General features: G+C 39.2%; 1 protein-coding gene across 2 annotated transcripts in view; it reads right to left on the reverse strand.

Moving 5' to 3' along the window:
• Positions 1–15,069, reverse strand: part of vps50 (VPS50 subunit of EARP/GARPII complex) — a 102,112-nt gene that overhangs the window by 16,737 nt on the left and 70,306 nt on the right. Inside the window, exons 22-23 of one of the 2 annotated variants that reach the window (XM_008421739.2) lie at positions 14,337–14,414; positions 13,812–13,892 (exon numbers count right to left, since the gene is read on the reverse strand). In XM_008421739.2, coding sequence (XP_008419961.1) covers positions 13,812–13,892; positions 14,337–14,414 — 159 coding nt within the window. The remainder of the gene's footprint in view (positions 1–13,811; positions 13,893–14,336; positions 14,415–15,069) is intronic. The other variant, XM_008421740.2, reaches the window with a different exon arrangement.

Consider the following 15,069-nt stretch of genomic DNA (forward strand, 5'->3'; position numbering starts at 1 on the left):
CATTAGTAAGTAGTTTTCTTTTTCCTGAAGCCAGAACATGTAATAAATGCATTGACTTGGACTTAACTGTTAATTATGCTATATATTATATATTTTATGAATCACGAGTAAGCTGTGTAAATATGGATTAATATTTAATATAAAGTTGAAATGTCGATAACCATGACAAATTCAAGATCAGTCAGGGTGAAATCTGTGCATTATAAAGTCATGGCAAAGTACAATTCTTCTTTTGTTATTGATTTTTTTTTACACAAAATAAGAGCCAATAACTTTAGCAAAGTCAAAAACACATGTCATCCTCAAATAAATTGTCAGTCTCAAGAATACAGTTTTAAAGAGAAAAGCTAAAAATAAAACTTTGATCAAAACCAGTTTAATAATCCCCAGATGCTTATCTTACTGAACACTAATTGAATGAATCAAAGGAAAACTTTATTACCCAAGAAGGCATGTGGGAAATTGAGACAGTGGGCTGTGTTAGTACAACAGAGCTACAGGGACATTCCAGTATTTTTCTCACTGCCTCATAAATATAAGCTTCATTTTTGCAAATGAAAAGCTCTTAGAAATGTCCCTTGCCTTGCAAATTGAGAGCTCAGATCTCACACTTCTGCAATAGTGTATTGTTCTCATGGAGGACGGACAAAGAAAGGAAGGTATGTCTACTCTATGATGAGCTAGAGTGACTGCAGCAAAAAAACAACAAAAAAAACAAGCTCTTAAAAAGTAGCAGAGAGAAGTAAAGATAGCATATAATGCTGCCTATCCTGCGGCTCCTCAATCAACAAGCAAGGGAGTAAAGATTTTCAGGCACTTAAAAACCTTTAGAAGCCAGTCGTCCAAAAGAAGAGATGGGCTCACAATAGCGAAATAAAGAGGCCTACACTACAGGAGGCTGAGCAGCAGTAGGACTGGCTCTGCACGATGCGGTTCCTAAAAAGAAGGAGGTTAAGTCAGATCAAACTACCAGAGTTTAGCAAGTTTAACTTTGAGAAAACTTCCTCTCGTCGCTGCGCTGGTGCACACAGGTTGCCGTTTAAGGGACAGGGGTTCTTTAAGCAATTTTATCCTTCATTTGGCAACTTTATTATGTGGTAGTTGAGTCAGTGCATCTATGGGAAGCACAAGAGCTTCTTATTTGTCACAATAAATAGTGTTAAAGAAGGCATTCAAGGAATGAGCTGAGGTGCTGACCTGTGGTCTTATAACTGTTGTGTTTAAATTGAAATTAGAAAGTCATTTTTAGTAGCATCAATACTAAAACAACACAGTTTAAAGTTTTTGATTTTAATCTGGTGAAGTTATGCTTATAGTTTAACAGAAAAGTGCTGAAAGTCATCAAAAGAAAGGCAAATCATGCCTCATTTTCCTTGTTTTTATAAAACCACCAACGCTGTAAATTTGCAGAGAAGCTAGACTTCTCTGTGTGTGTTTACACACTTAGGCAGAAAGACCTCCTCTTGTTATTTCAGCATGATGAGGATAGCAGCTCTTTGTTTCTATGACAATAACGCATCATTTTTACAGCTGTTTATGACAAACTGCCTCTGCTTCCTTGCTTTCCGTTACGGCCTTTATCTGTGCGTTCACTATTTATTTAATATCTCCTGTCCCCGCTGTTTCCAAACAGAAGGCGCTTGACATCAATCAAGCTTGAAGCACCTCAATCTGACCGCTGCAATAAAAGAAGTACTCACATTTATTGGAAAAATCTAAGTTAAAACCTTCTTAAGAGCTTATTTGCAAAGCTGTGATTCGAATAATAGAATTTAGAATAGAATAGAGTTTCCTTAGAGAAACGCCGTAAATATCTGTGACTTTTTTTTTTTTAGCAATTACGCTAGACGCGTTTTAAAGCATGTTACAGACAAGCGTTTAAATCTGCCTGATGAGACAACTGTTGTAGCTGGTTCAGCGTGGCAGAAAGGCACAAGTTGAGTCTCCTATATCCAGAACTGTCAAAGAGCGAGCCATCTAATGAGAACGCTCCATTAGATCATCCCTGAAGTACATCTGTAAGTCAGAAATAACTCAGGCTGAACTCAAAGTGACAAAACATACCCTCCCCTTTACATTAGGAAAAAGTACTTGGCAGAATGTGCCATGACACCATAAAGCCAGAAGACACCGTGAGGTTCAGTGTGTTAATTATCTGTCTGGCGCTGACACTCCGAAGTGGTTGTCTGGTTAATGAGCCACTTAAAGAGCCCCTAAAATTTATAGCTTTGGTCTTTTTATTATTTTACTCGTATTAGTGAGGCCGTGCCGTCTCTGAATGTGTCTGAATTAGAAATAACAATAACACTTGTATAACAAACAAAGTTTTAATTTACAAGTTGTTCCTGGCGCCGGTAATTGTAATTTCTCAAAGACAGTACAAAATTATTGCGAGGTTGGTTTTAATTCATCCAGCTGCAAATAGAAGATTCAAATTAAACTAATGGCAATACTTTTAAAGCAATGTGTCTTACTAACATTTTTATATTAAAAAAATTAACATTCTTAATTAATCTTAATTGCAAAGGATCCAATGCAATATTTTTTATTATTATTATCACAAAAAATACAAATAAAAGGATAAAACTAAGACAACCTGTAATTTTGAAAGGTGAGTTCAGCCTAAAGCCTTTAAGCTTAAGTTTCTTTAAATTTCTGCACACTGCTAGTCAGCTGGCCGAAATATCTTTTATCTTACCACTAAAAGGTAAGATAAGGTAAAAGAAAAAGAATCTAGATACTCCTAATCAGGGTTGCTAGATAATTATCTGGACTTTCTAAGCATGCTCTACATTTGTAAAAGTACTGCGTACTCCACAGTTTCTAAGTATTAATAAAAACTAAGCGCTGCTATTCTGGAATTTTTCTTTTTCTTCAAGACAAATTTCCTGTTAAGGTAATAGTGTGAGAGAAGTATAGCTGCCCAGCAACAAGCTAAAGTCAGTTAAGCAGTCGACTGCATGGTGACCGCCTGAGCAGGCAAACAGATGAAATCACTGGCTCATTATACCTGTGTTACTGTCTAAAGAGGAAAGTAGCAAAATGTTTTCTCGGCACAACGAGCAAATAAAAGCAACTATTAAATTTACCGGGATGTTTGCTCCGAATTTGGACGACAGCATTTGTACCCGAATCAAAATAATACGGTTCATTACAGATAACACTAATACGAGTGCAATAATATGCTACTTTAAAACATCTGCAGTGATGCTGGTGAACAGCAGCAAAGACAGGTTAATGTGATTGTATCAATTCAGTTATGCGGCGCATTAAATTCTAAAAACGTTGGCCAAGAACTGGGATGAAAATTACAAAATGTTAGGATGGGATGAGAAAACTCAAATAATAAGAATAAAGCTGTTTGTCTCCCATCAACTTGTATTATTTCAGTGTGGTCAATACAAACCCAAGCTATTTCACATTTTGCTTCCAGCTGCATTTGTTAATTTCGATTCCTCCCTGCATAATATCTCTCCAAAACATAAACACCTAAAAAAAAAAAAAGATTTGACCCTTTTATAAAGCTTACATACGTTTTGGCATTGAAGGCACCGAGCGGTAATGTTTTTCAGGTGTTGCTCTGTCACCGTCTCCCTGTGAACAGAATTAAGGGTCTTTGACAGAGAGTTGCTGTTTTCACACAGTTTGGTTCAAAATTCTCAACACGTTGTCTGGCACAGGTCACAGGTGCCTGCAGCCAAGTCCCCTGTCTGGGTCTTCTTCCACATTTATACCTTCAAAATGCGTAGAGTATTTTGTTTAATACACTTTTTAAAAAATAACAATTGAATGGAGTTTCCAAGTGTGACTGACCTTTACCAGGGTCACATATAGAGCCAACTCTCATCACGCAGCCTGCCGCTGGCTCGTATTTCTCATTACACAAAATGGTCTTTACACAGGAAACGGCATCGAAAAACATATAAAACACACATTTTTCAGTGTGTGATCAATTATTCACAAGAAGGCTTAATATACTGGCACTGGGAACATGCTGATATTCATTGAGGTTTATTATTAGGGACAGAATATACTCCACTAGCTAATTAGTCGATTCAGTCCCTGTTTAGGCATCTTCTGAAACATATACCTCTAATCAAAGGGCTATTAGATAAAATGTGACCTTAATTTCTGTCATTTATGCACAAAAATTTCTAAAGATTTTTAAAATCATTTCATGATTCCCATTTCCTTAATTTTTCCACAAAAAAGCAGCACGTCCTCTTCAAAGCTTCATGAAGTAAAAATAAAACAACAAGGTGACATTATAATCAGCAATTGACATCAAAACAATTTATTTTCTGACTTTGATCAGTCCTAAATTGTACCTGCCATTGTTTTGTTTTTTTAAAGACTTGAAGAGCTGAAATTATCTTCTTTTGCCAAATAAGCTTAACAACCTTTTAAAAAAATAAGTATACTGCTATCATTTAAAACCCAACAAATGTTTTACTGAGGTCTTCTGTTCCAACAAGAGGATATGAATAAAAATAAATCTGCAACAGCAATATAGTCATTTCAGGCAATCTCTGCAATTGACTGCAATTATTGCTCTGATTCACTTTCTTTGAAGCTGACTAATCACTGCAAAGGTTTTGGGAACATTTTTTCTTGCTAAATCCTGTGAGACTTGATGCCATCCATCAGTTTAGAGACAACAAGCTGCTTAAATGTTTGCCTTTGAGAACCACAGTATTCTGAGCCAAATGCGATTTTCCCCATGCAGACCAGCAGCTTTAATAAAAGTCTCAAAGCTTCAAATACTAAGATCTTGCCTAGCTGTAAAGTTAGGAAACTAAGATTCAGAGAAAACGTGACTGAAAACTCACAAAAGGATCTTAAAAGAGATAAAGCAACATTTTAAATTAAAGAAAAAAACCTGGGTATTTCTTGATAATGATCTGTCCCTAGAGTTTTCTTTGAGAGAGATAGATCAAAGGGACAGGGCTGGAATATTTATCCAGCTGAGGAAGAATTCTTAATAAAGATAAGTTAAGACAAATGACTGTGTGTGTGTGTGTGTGTGTGTGTGTGTGTGTGTGTGTGTGTGTGTGTGTGTGTGTGTGTGTGTGTGTGTGTGTGNGTGTGTGTGTGTGTGTGTGTGTGTGTGTGTGTGTGTGTGTGTGTGTGTGTGTGTGTGTGTGTGTGTGTGTGTGTGTGTGTGTGTGTGTGTGTGTGAGACCATAGTTTTGTAACTTTGGTCTAATGGGATCTCTTCGCAGCTAAAGAAAAACCACATGGGACGTGTAATTCCTGTCACGGAGCACCATGGGGGACAAGTGGCACCAAAGCTCTGAATTGATCAGGAATAACATTTCTTTTCAGGCAAAGAAAAAATGTTGCCGCTGCCCAGAGAAAAACACGAGCAGATTTGATATTTCTCATTCTATTATTTGTTTTTTATTGCAGAGAAAAATGCATTGAAGTATTGAACAAACCTATGGTTATAAAGCATAAAACATCTTCAGAAACCCTAAACAAGGAGCATTATAAATGCAGCTTATGTTTGGAGCCTCAGCACACGACACACAGCTAAGACAAAACGCACTCGGCTCTGGTTTGTCGTTTTCAGCTTTAAGTCGAGAAATAAACAGGGTTCATTTAGAGGAAATAGAACAATAAATAAAGCAATAATTTCAATCCCACTAGATGCTCCAAAGACAATATTGATAATCTGCGGAACCCGGTAATATTTTTAAAATATTAAAAAGACTGATAATTTGACAGATTCGGGGAACCTGCGCGGCGCAGCATTTCGTAAGTCCGCTTTTAAAGACTTCGTCATGCTGGGAGCTGAAAAGTTTTGTCTGACTGCAAGTGCCTCAGTCTTTCATGACTGACTGCTCAAATCTGCTCTATAGAAATCTATATCCAAAGTCAAATGGACCGGCTGCAAGGCAATTACTGTCAAGTGGTTCCTATTGCGACTCTTTGTCACTCTAATACTTGAAATTTGCCTCTTATTAGATAAATGTCACAAGGAATTAGACCCCTCGTTTATTTTGCGCAACGTCGGCTGCCTCTCTTAGCTTATCTCGGGTAACTTTCTCTTCCCGCTGCTGTTGGTTCTTTCACCTTCTCTGGGATGACAAACAACCAAAACACAGAGACAAAAGCTTCCCCTCGAGGCACATGGGATGAAACAACTAAACAGGGATAAATCAACATGACGTGTATTGAGCCGTGGCGGGGAATAAACAGAATGTAGAATACATGTGAAACGATTTAAACCGAAGCGCGATTCCTCAGAGTGTGTCGCAACGTTATGTGTGAGGATCGAAGGCGAAGAGGGAAAGCTGAGTTAAATCCCCCAGCGGGATAAACTGTGTCCAGGTCAGACTCACAGATAAGGAGTTTGACTGAGAAAGTGTCCCGGCTCCTTTGAGTCAACAACAAAGCGCGAGGCATGAAGATTTCCCGTCAGGTACTGGAAAAACACATGGACACTTGGCTCTTAATTATGACACGTAATTCCTGACCAAAATGGTCCTCTCTGGAATAAAAGACACACACTGACACGTTTCCAAAAGAAGCAAATATTTTCAAGTAAGACTTAGTTTGAAATTTAAGGGAGGTTTCAAAAGAATTTGCGGTGAATATTTCCAAAGAACAGAAAACAGTCTACAGGTGGAAAGCAATAAAAACAATCGTCCAGATTTGGCCGTCAAGCAACTTTACTCTGAAGTTTAAGGGATGCGAGATGCTAAAGGAAGTCTCCAAAACACTAGAATATCATCGGACCGTCAGCAGGCTGTTGATATTGTTGGTACTGAAGTGTGTACTTCTGCAAGTGAAAGAGTCAAAACTGAAAAATGTGAAAGTAGGAAACAGGAAGTCAAGCCAAAAGTCTGACAGAGAAAATCTAGGTGAACAAAATTTTTTTTTTTTTTTGGAAAGATGAAACTGATATTATTTGGTTTAAGACAATATACAATGAAAGAAAACTCACAAATAATAATAAAGCTTGAAGTGTCATGGTTTGGGTGTGGTTTACTGAAACAGGACATGACCAGTTTAATATTATATAATCCACCGTGAATTATTGATGTGGTGCTTAAAGAACATTTGAGTATTTCCAGCTAATGAGATTTTCCACTGAGCTTTTGCTGTTGAAGAAAAAAAAAGAAGAAAAGAACTACAATCACGTAATTTCTCCTTTCGAAGTCACAAATATAGCAACATAATCACACAGATGGGCCCAATAGTTTGCCAGAGAGCAGATGGATCTTTCCTAAATTGAGATGTCAATTACCAAGACAGACTATGGTGCCAGCTCTTCAGGAAATGAGTTTAATCATATTGGATAATGCAAAAAATTGTGAGATAAAAGTCTTAAGAGAACATTCAATGAGCAGTGTGTGTATGTGTGTGTGTGTGTGCGCGCGCGTATGTGTGTATGTTGCCTGCATCCACCCCAGTATAACAAACCCCAACTACACCACTGTCAGACAGACAGAATTCAAATTCGCTCCAACCAACGTTCCAATTTGTCTGCCGAAGTTCAGATTGTATCAATCTGTGTTCCTTTTCTCGCCTGTCAGTGTGACTTTTTTTGTGTGCATCTCTGCCTGAATCTGAGCTGCCAGAATACTGATGCCAACACAGAAATCATCAGACTTGTTGCTACCATTTCAGTGCCAAGCTGGGAGAATGGGGAGTGGGGGGAACTGCACTGAGAAGTTACATTCCCACGAGCAATCAGACGAACGCATGGAGTCGGCTCATCAGACTTAACTTCAGATACCGCAGAACTAAAATTAAATGCAATCTCGAGCCATATGATCCTATCTTCCGCCCTGGCCTGATGGCGAAGCGTGGAAATAAACGCCTCATTGTGCTTTCAGTCACAAGCACCACCAAATTTTGGACCAGCACAAGAAGATGCTTGTGTAGAGAGTTAAAAGGCATGAAATCACTGGGCACACAGCTGTGGAAGAGGTAGCGATAAGACAAAAGATAAGATCGAAAGAGAATGAAAAGATGGGGAAAAGATGCTGAAACAAGGAGGAGGAATGAAACGGTGAATACGTCTAATCCGAGAGAACCGAGAAAGAAGTAGAAGGTCGGTGAACCCGAGGTGACTTCTGTTATCGACTCCCTCCGAACGCGAGCCTTTGTCAGCTCTCTTCATGACGCCGCCTGCAGCAGCGGCAGCAGCAGCAGCAGCTCTCAGAAGCTGTCATGGCTGAACTTTCTGGCAGTGTCAGTGTGACCACAGATGGGTTTCACTGCATTACTCAAACACATCGTGGTCAGAGAACACGTCCTCGAGGAACATCACAGGACAGTTGGGAAAACTCGGCAAGTAAAGAAGTTGATCTTCTGACAGACGACGGCTTCATCTCAAGGCTTCACACTTCTAGGTCCAGTGCTTTCCACAATTATTGGCTAATTTTGAGTAAAAAAAAAAAAAAAAAGAATAAATAAAAATGCATGGCACTCGCCCTGAATTCTTATTGCAAAATTTCGGGGAAAAAATAATAATAAGAGGGGAAAAACAACAAAAATAGAAATCTATATAATATATTTAGTAATCACACACCATTTAACTCTAGACTAGGCACGTAATGCTTTTCTCCCACATATTCAGCATGTTTCATGGGGAAAAGCATCATTTCTCATTTCTGTTTTGTCCTTTAACCGACGGATACGTTTTCAAGTTAGAGTCCCAGCAGAGTTCAGCAAGCTGCACATGTGATGATTCGAAAGAAAAAAAAAAAGCCTTTTTCTGACTTGCCTTGCGAACAACTAACGTACAGAGACTCGGTGGCCCCTTTTTGCTGCAGTTCTCCAACAGAGAGTTTTTATCTCCCCTACCATCTTCTTTGCTATTTATCCTGAGGTAGCAGGATGAACATTAGTCCTCTTTCCCTTTTGGAAGATTGGCTAAGAGAAATGGGTCGCCGTTACACAACATTCAGAGAAACAGTATCAAAGATTGCTAATTAAAAGTACAGAGACCCACTGATAAACTTAAAATAATTGTGGAATGGATTGACTAAGTGAAAAAAAACAATACTCAAGCAATTCAAAGTCGAAAACAGAAGTGGAGCGCACGGTTGTTAGATAACACAACACACCAGAAGTTTCTCCCAGTCCTCCTAAAGTTGTCCAAACAATCTACAGGAAATAATCAAAGTTCAAAGAGAGAAAATTTGAAATTAAAGTCTCAAACTCAGACAATCAAAAGGTTCTGGGAAGGTAATTATGAAGACAGCAGGCAGAGGAGAAAGCGAGCACGTAAACTAAGAAATGCTTCGGGTTTTTTTTGTTCTCTGTGGACAGCCCGGTTTAAACTGTAGCTACTCTGTACCCGAGACCAGATGAGATGAAATGTCACTCATGTTCATCTGGGACTCCCGACTCATTACCAGCACATCGGCTCTGGAATCGAAGAGTCACAACGGCGAACCGGGGAAACAAAGCCGCACGGATTCGGGCGGCTCAACCGGCGTGCAGCGCGCAATTAACTCTATAATGTGTTTACAAATGAGGTCTACCTAGTCGCAATCTCCAGTGTGTGATGGTGAGTTATTTGTATGCAGGTGCAGGAGCCTCTGCGTGAATACACGACTGCCGAGTGAAAATTACAACAGCAAGATTATGTTTGGAATGAGAAGAAGAAAAAAAGAGTGGAATGTTGTTATGGAAAAGAAGCGCCTTTTCAGCATCAAATCCTTTATTCAGAGGAGTTACAGCAGTTTTGCATGTGAAATAAGACAGGCTAAAAGCAGTTTGCTAATGCATTAGAGAGAAAGGACAGGTGTGGTTACAAAGCCTGACTGTGTCCTTCCTCTGAGGAGGATTTCAAAAAGCTCCTAATCAGGCACAAAGTGATATGATAATGCTCATCTGAAATGCGTGCTGGCAGCCGTACGACTTAGGTTTTAGCGCCAGAGAGAGCCCTCTCACAGAAACTCAAACATGTCTCGGTGCATTACGCTCCTCTCCTCTCTGCATCTGTCCGTCCGTCCATCCATCCATCCATCCATCCATCCATCCATCCATCCATCCATCCATCCATCCATCCATCCATCCATCCGAGTCCATTTGATGGGTTGAGCAGTTCAGAGGGTTCCCGTATTCTCTAAAGATGGGTGCATTTCAGCTTCAGCTTGTCTGTCATCTGAAAATGGCTCATAATCTACCCTGAAAATTACACAGGTGTAAATGGCCCCCTGATGAGAGAGAGCACATGTTGCTTGTTAAAGGAGAAAAAAAGCTTTTTAAAGTTCTCTGAACTTATTTGGTATTTTTAACGTGTGCTTGTTCTCTTTCGCAGCCAAGATACCAGCTGTTGATTATTAGGTAGCCAGCACCGGGCAGCAAAATGAAACTAATTTATGGAGAGAAATAAATCATGCAAAGTCGTCCTTTGAATGATGTGTGGATAAAAGCTGTGGAAATTCAAATATTATCTGATGCTTTGACAGAACGATTTCCAGATGCTTCTGATGCGGTTTGGTATTTATGCCTGTGTTTGCAGGTGTGGCTCAATAAATCAGAATGTCACCAAAAAAGTGAATTAATACAGCGTCATTTATACACAGATATAATTACAATTTTTTTATTATTATTTTAAGGATTATGGCCTACTACAGCAAAATCACAAACAAATATTCAGTTTTTCAGCAAATTCCACTATAAATATAACACAAATAAAAACAAGATTTTAAATCCAGAAATTGTATGTTATAGGCTCGTTCGTGATTTAACAATCATGGGGAAGAACGCTCATATAACTGTCCAGCAGAGAATAGATGGTTATCAACAAGTGCCATTGCTATTTATGGCTCTCTCCAAACCTTTAATTTGAAAGTCAAGTGGAAGGAAAAAGTGCGCTTCAAAATATGTAGGATAGTGGATAGTGGAATAAGAGTGTGATTTAAAGAACGTTTAAGATTCACAAGTCATGAACTGCAGCTGGAGTCGGTGCTGGAAGAGCCACCATTCACAGATGTATCCAGGACTTTCATCACATCAGACACTTCTGAACCACAGACATCTGGGAGCAAAAACGAGTGGACTGTTGCTAAGTGGTCTTATGTCTTCTTTTCGTTTTAAAGTACATTTTTTCATTTCAATTTGAAATTGCAGTAAAACACATTCTGGAGGAAAAGAAGAGAAACAGATTAGCTGAATCTTAAAGCCAGTTGGAATTCCTTCGCGGAGCTAAAGGCTGATCATCTCGATCCCACACTGCAACAATGTGGTAATTCATGCAAAATGAGCCCCAATCAAGTAATGAGTTCAAACACTGCACAGTACGTGACCGTGCTTTTTATTAGGAGAACATTTCTATACATGTTTTTCCTCATTCTTTTAGCAAAATGTAGCTTTCTTTTTTTCATCATCAGTAAGCCATGATCATCAAATTTATTTGATGAAAAACAAACATCTGAATATATATCTAGATGTGGTTAACTGATTTTAAATTCTCAAATAAATCAACTTTTTGATTCTACGGCTACAGTCCACTGATATATTCAGACTTCAGAGCATCCCGTCTTCTATAGCCGTAAAAGTGAGGTTTGCAGTTTTGCTTAGATGGGGCGGTTTTTTTTGATAGAGGAGGGAAACTCTAAGAAATAAAAAGGAAGCTTCTTCTGTTCTACTCCACTGAGTTGCAGAGGAAAATAATAACGATTTTGTGCCACACTGAGAAGTCTGCTCCTCGGTGAGTTGCTTGTTGAAAATTGTGTGACCTCCCCCACATCGAGTCTGCAAGACGCCACGCTGGAGCAAACAAAAAGAGGAAAAGGAGGGGAAAAAAAAGCTTCCATAAAGCTATCATTTATCAGTTTCTCACCCAACAGCGTCATGGAATACGGGAATGCAACCCAAGAGATGCTCATGCCTCCAGGCTCTAACACTGTGGAAGCTGAAGGCAGATTAGTTGGCAAAAAAACAAAACACCAAGAGGCAAAGGTGAAAACCCTTGAAAATAATAATTTAAAAAAAGTTACACTACTTATTTGCAATTGTTTCTTACAAATTTCACTGCACCATAAGCTGATGAGCCTCTTCCCTGACCAGAGCTCCCTGCATGCCAGCCTTTATTGGCTCTGTTTGTGACGGTGCCTGCAGCTGCAGTAGCTTAAGCTCTCAGCAGCCGTTAGAGCCGAACTGGCAGTGTTAGTGCGAACACAGAAGAGTTTCACTGCATTACTCAGACATAACATGGTCAGAGAATCTGTCCTGAAGCAACATCAGAGGAGAGATTGAAAGCTTTGCAAGCACTGACTTTAATCAATGGACAAATCATAACTTTTAACGGAGAGACGACTGACTAAGGCAAATGCCTCTGTGGTGTTTTTCCTCCAAGACACATATGGATTGCAAGTTAATTTATTTCAAAAGGTCGATTCCGTCTTCAAACTGTCTTTGGATATTCATAGAGCTGTTGACCACCAGAAACTGACAAACCTTAAGTCCACTGATATATTCAGACTTCAGAGCATCCTGTCCAATGTGTTAAGGATGAGAAACGCTTAGTATCCAATGAGTCGGAAACTAGACACCTTTTAAAACCAACAACCTATATGCGGGTATTAAACATACTTTTCAGGAAGCCCACATATCATTTTTCCAATTGGTAGTGTTCTGAAGTATTCTCAACTTAAACGTTGTGTTTTCATTTGCTGTAAGCAGAAAATCATAATAATTAAAAGAAATAAGGGCTTGAAAACATCAGACTACGTTTTATTGATCTATAAACATGTTTTACTTAGTTAATGAAGGTACTGATATAAATGATATTTTCAATAATATTCTAATTAACTGAAATGCACCTCTTTATACTGTTAAAAGTTAACCATTAAGCCCTTTAATGGCTTAATGGTTAACATTAACCATTAAGCCATAATGGTTCACTTTTAACAGTTAGATTAAGTTTAACATTAACATGGTTAATGTTAATGGTTACCATTAACCATTAACGGTTAATGGTTAATGTTAACACTTAGTGGTTAACATTAACCATTGATGATTTTTATTAGTTTTTTAAATAATAATATATCACATGTAACTTTAAGACATAAAAAATAGTATTTCTATAGACATTTAATGGAAAACTTCTATTCACAATATGACAAAATGACAAAAAATTACAACGTGCCTCCTACTTTCACAAAAGAAGCATTAGCAGCTATAGGATAAGTGAGCTCTTATCCATAATAAGAACTCACTTATTGCCTGATGTGTATAGCAGCACAAGTTAATGCTGTTTACAATGTAATAAATATGCAGCCACTCACAACATTAACTCAGTTTGACTAATTTAACTAAAACTAAACAAGCAAATCGCTAGCCAACATAACATTCAGAATGCTGACTTAGTGAGCAATGACACCTAGAAGTGGTCGAAATCAATCTGAGAAGAGAACATTTTTGAAGACTAACAGCTGAACTTAGATTAAGTTTTTCTATGAAGCATTACAGAAGCAGAGAACCCTAATGGACTAACACAACCCCCGCCTCTGAATAAAGAGAGGGAGCATGTCCATGTCTAAAAGGGACGAGGTGATGGATGTCCAGATAATGATGACCCGTAATGCTTTTTTGTGGTGACACTGGCGTAACAGTAATGTCGCGTACAGAAATGGCCAAAATGGATAAAGTGGATGGAAAAGATCTAAAGGTAGAAGCATAAAGAGGAAAGACGAGTGCAGGTATAGAGAATATAGCTGGCGAGAGCATGGAGTGTCAGAAGGGAGATGAGTTAACAAGCACTGGTAAAAGCGAATGAGGGAGGAAGACAATAAGCAGAGTGGGGAAAAAAAGTGAGGTGGAGCAGACAGGAGCTGTCCTACCATGTCAATGAGACTCTCCTGGATCCGGTTCAGTGTGGTTCTCAGTCGGCTGCTGATGAGGCCCAGACCCGATGACTCATACTGTGGAAGGCACACAGAAATACACACACGATGAGGGCACAATGCACAGACACCTCACTGTACAGGAACACACACAAACTGCAATAGCTGCTTTCTTCTCGTGTCAACAGGGACTAGGGGGTTGCCGCCGTCTGCCTCAAACTGACTCTAATCCCTAAAGATGGAGGAGCGACTGTGAAGGGCAGACAACAAAACCAAACAATCGTAGAATTGACAGCCCGGAGAAAATAGTCGTATGGAGAGGGTAAAAGCACTGCAAACTCAACAACAGAAGTCTGCTCAATTGGTGTTGAGGTGCGTTGAGGTGTCAGGGGGAAGGAGGGGGGGAGAAAGCAAGTCACACACATTCGAGGAGGCTCAAGCAACACATGCTAGCTAGCATTCTGGTTAACAAGCTACCGCAGCGCATACATTAGTCATTATATGTCAGGATGGAATGCTTACCAAGCAGGCAGGGCCCACCACCCTGGCTGGGACTGCCTCTCTGCCACTATAGGTGGGCAGAGATGGGCTTGGGACGGGCTATGGATGTGGTCGAACAGGCAGCAGAAAGGAAAAAAAAACAAAAACGAGAAGCAAAAGCACAAAAAACTTTAAAAGCAACACTGAGGAAATATTGCAACAAGACTGAAAAAAAAAGCCAAACAAACAGAAGCAGATTAATGGAGGTAATGAGAGAAATAAATTGCACACCAGTACTGCCTCACATTTAAACAGTCTTTTAATTTAGGAGGCAACAAAACTCAGCCGAAACGAATTGGAAACTGCTAATGAGGAATCGGGCCATACAGTTGCTTCCTAAATCAAAAGACTGCTGTGAAAGTTTGACTAACTGTTGCTTGCGTATCTCACAGCTCAGTAAATAATTAGGTTTGAACAGAAAACGTGCTAAGTAAAGGTTCAATTTAGCATAGGTTTCATTGATCTTAAAACACCAAAAAATGTTGATGAAGCCCCACCTACGTCCAAAATCAGCCGTAATGTCCATTGTTATGACAGGATCTTAACCACCTCAACACTTGGTGGCACCGAACCAATGATGACTTTTTTATTCCTTGGCTCATATAATCTTGGAATCCTACCACTAATCTGGCTGCATCTAAAAAGGTCCATCAATGATGGTAAGAAGATATCCCCAAGCAGATTTATTCAGCAGGGGAGAAAAACTACGACATGA

This window comes from Poecilia reticulata, linkage group LG11 (genome assembly GCF_000633615.1).
Source record: "Poecilia reticulata strain Guanapo linkage group LG11, Guppy_female_1.0+MT, whole genome shotgun sequence".
NCBI classification, from domain to species: Eukaryota; Metazoa; Chordata; class Actinopteri; order Cyprinodontiformes; family Poeciliidae; genus Poecilia; species Poecilia reticulata.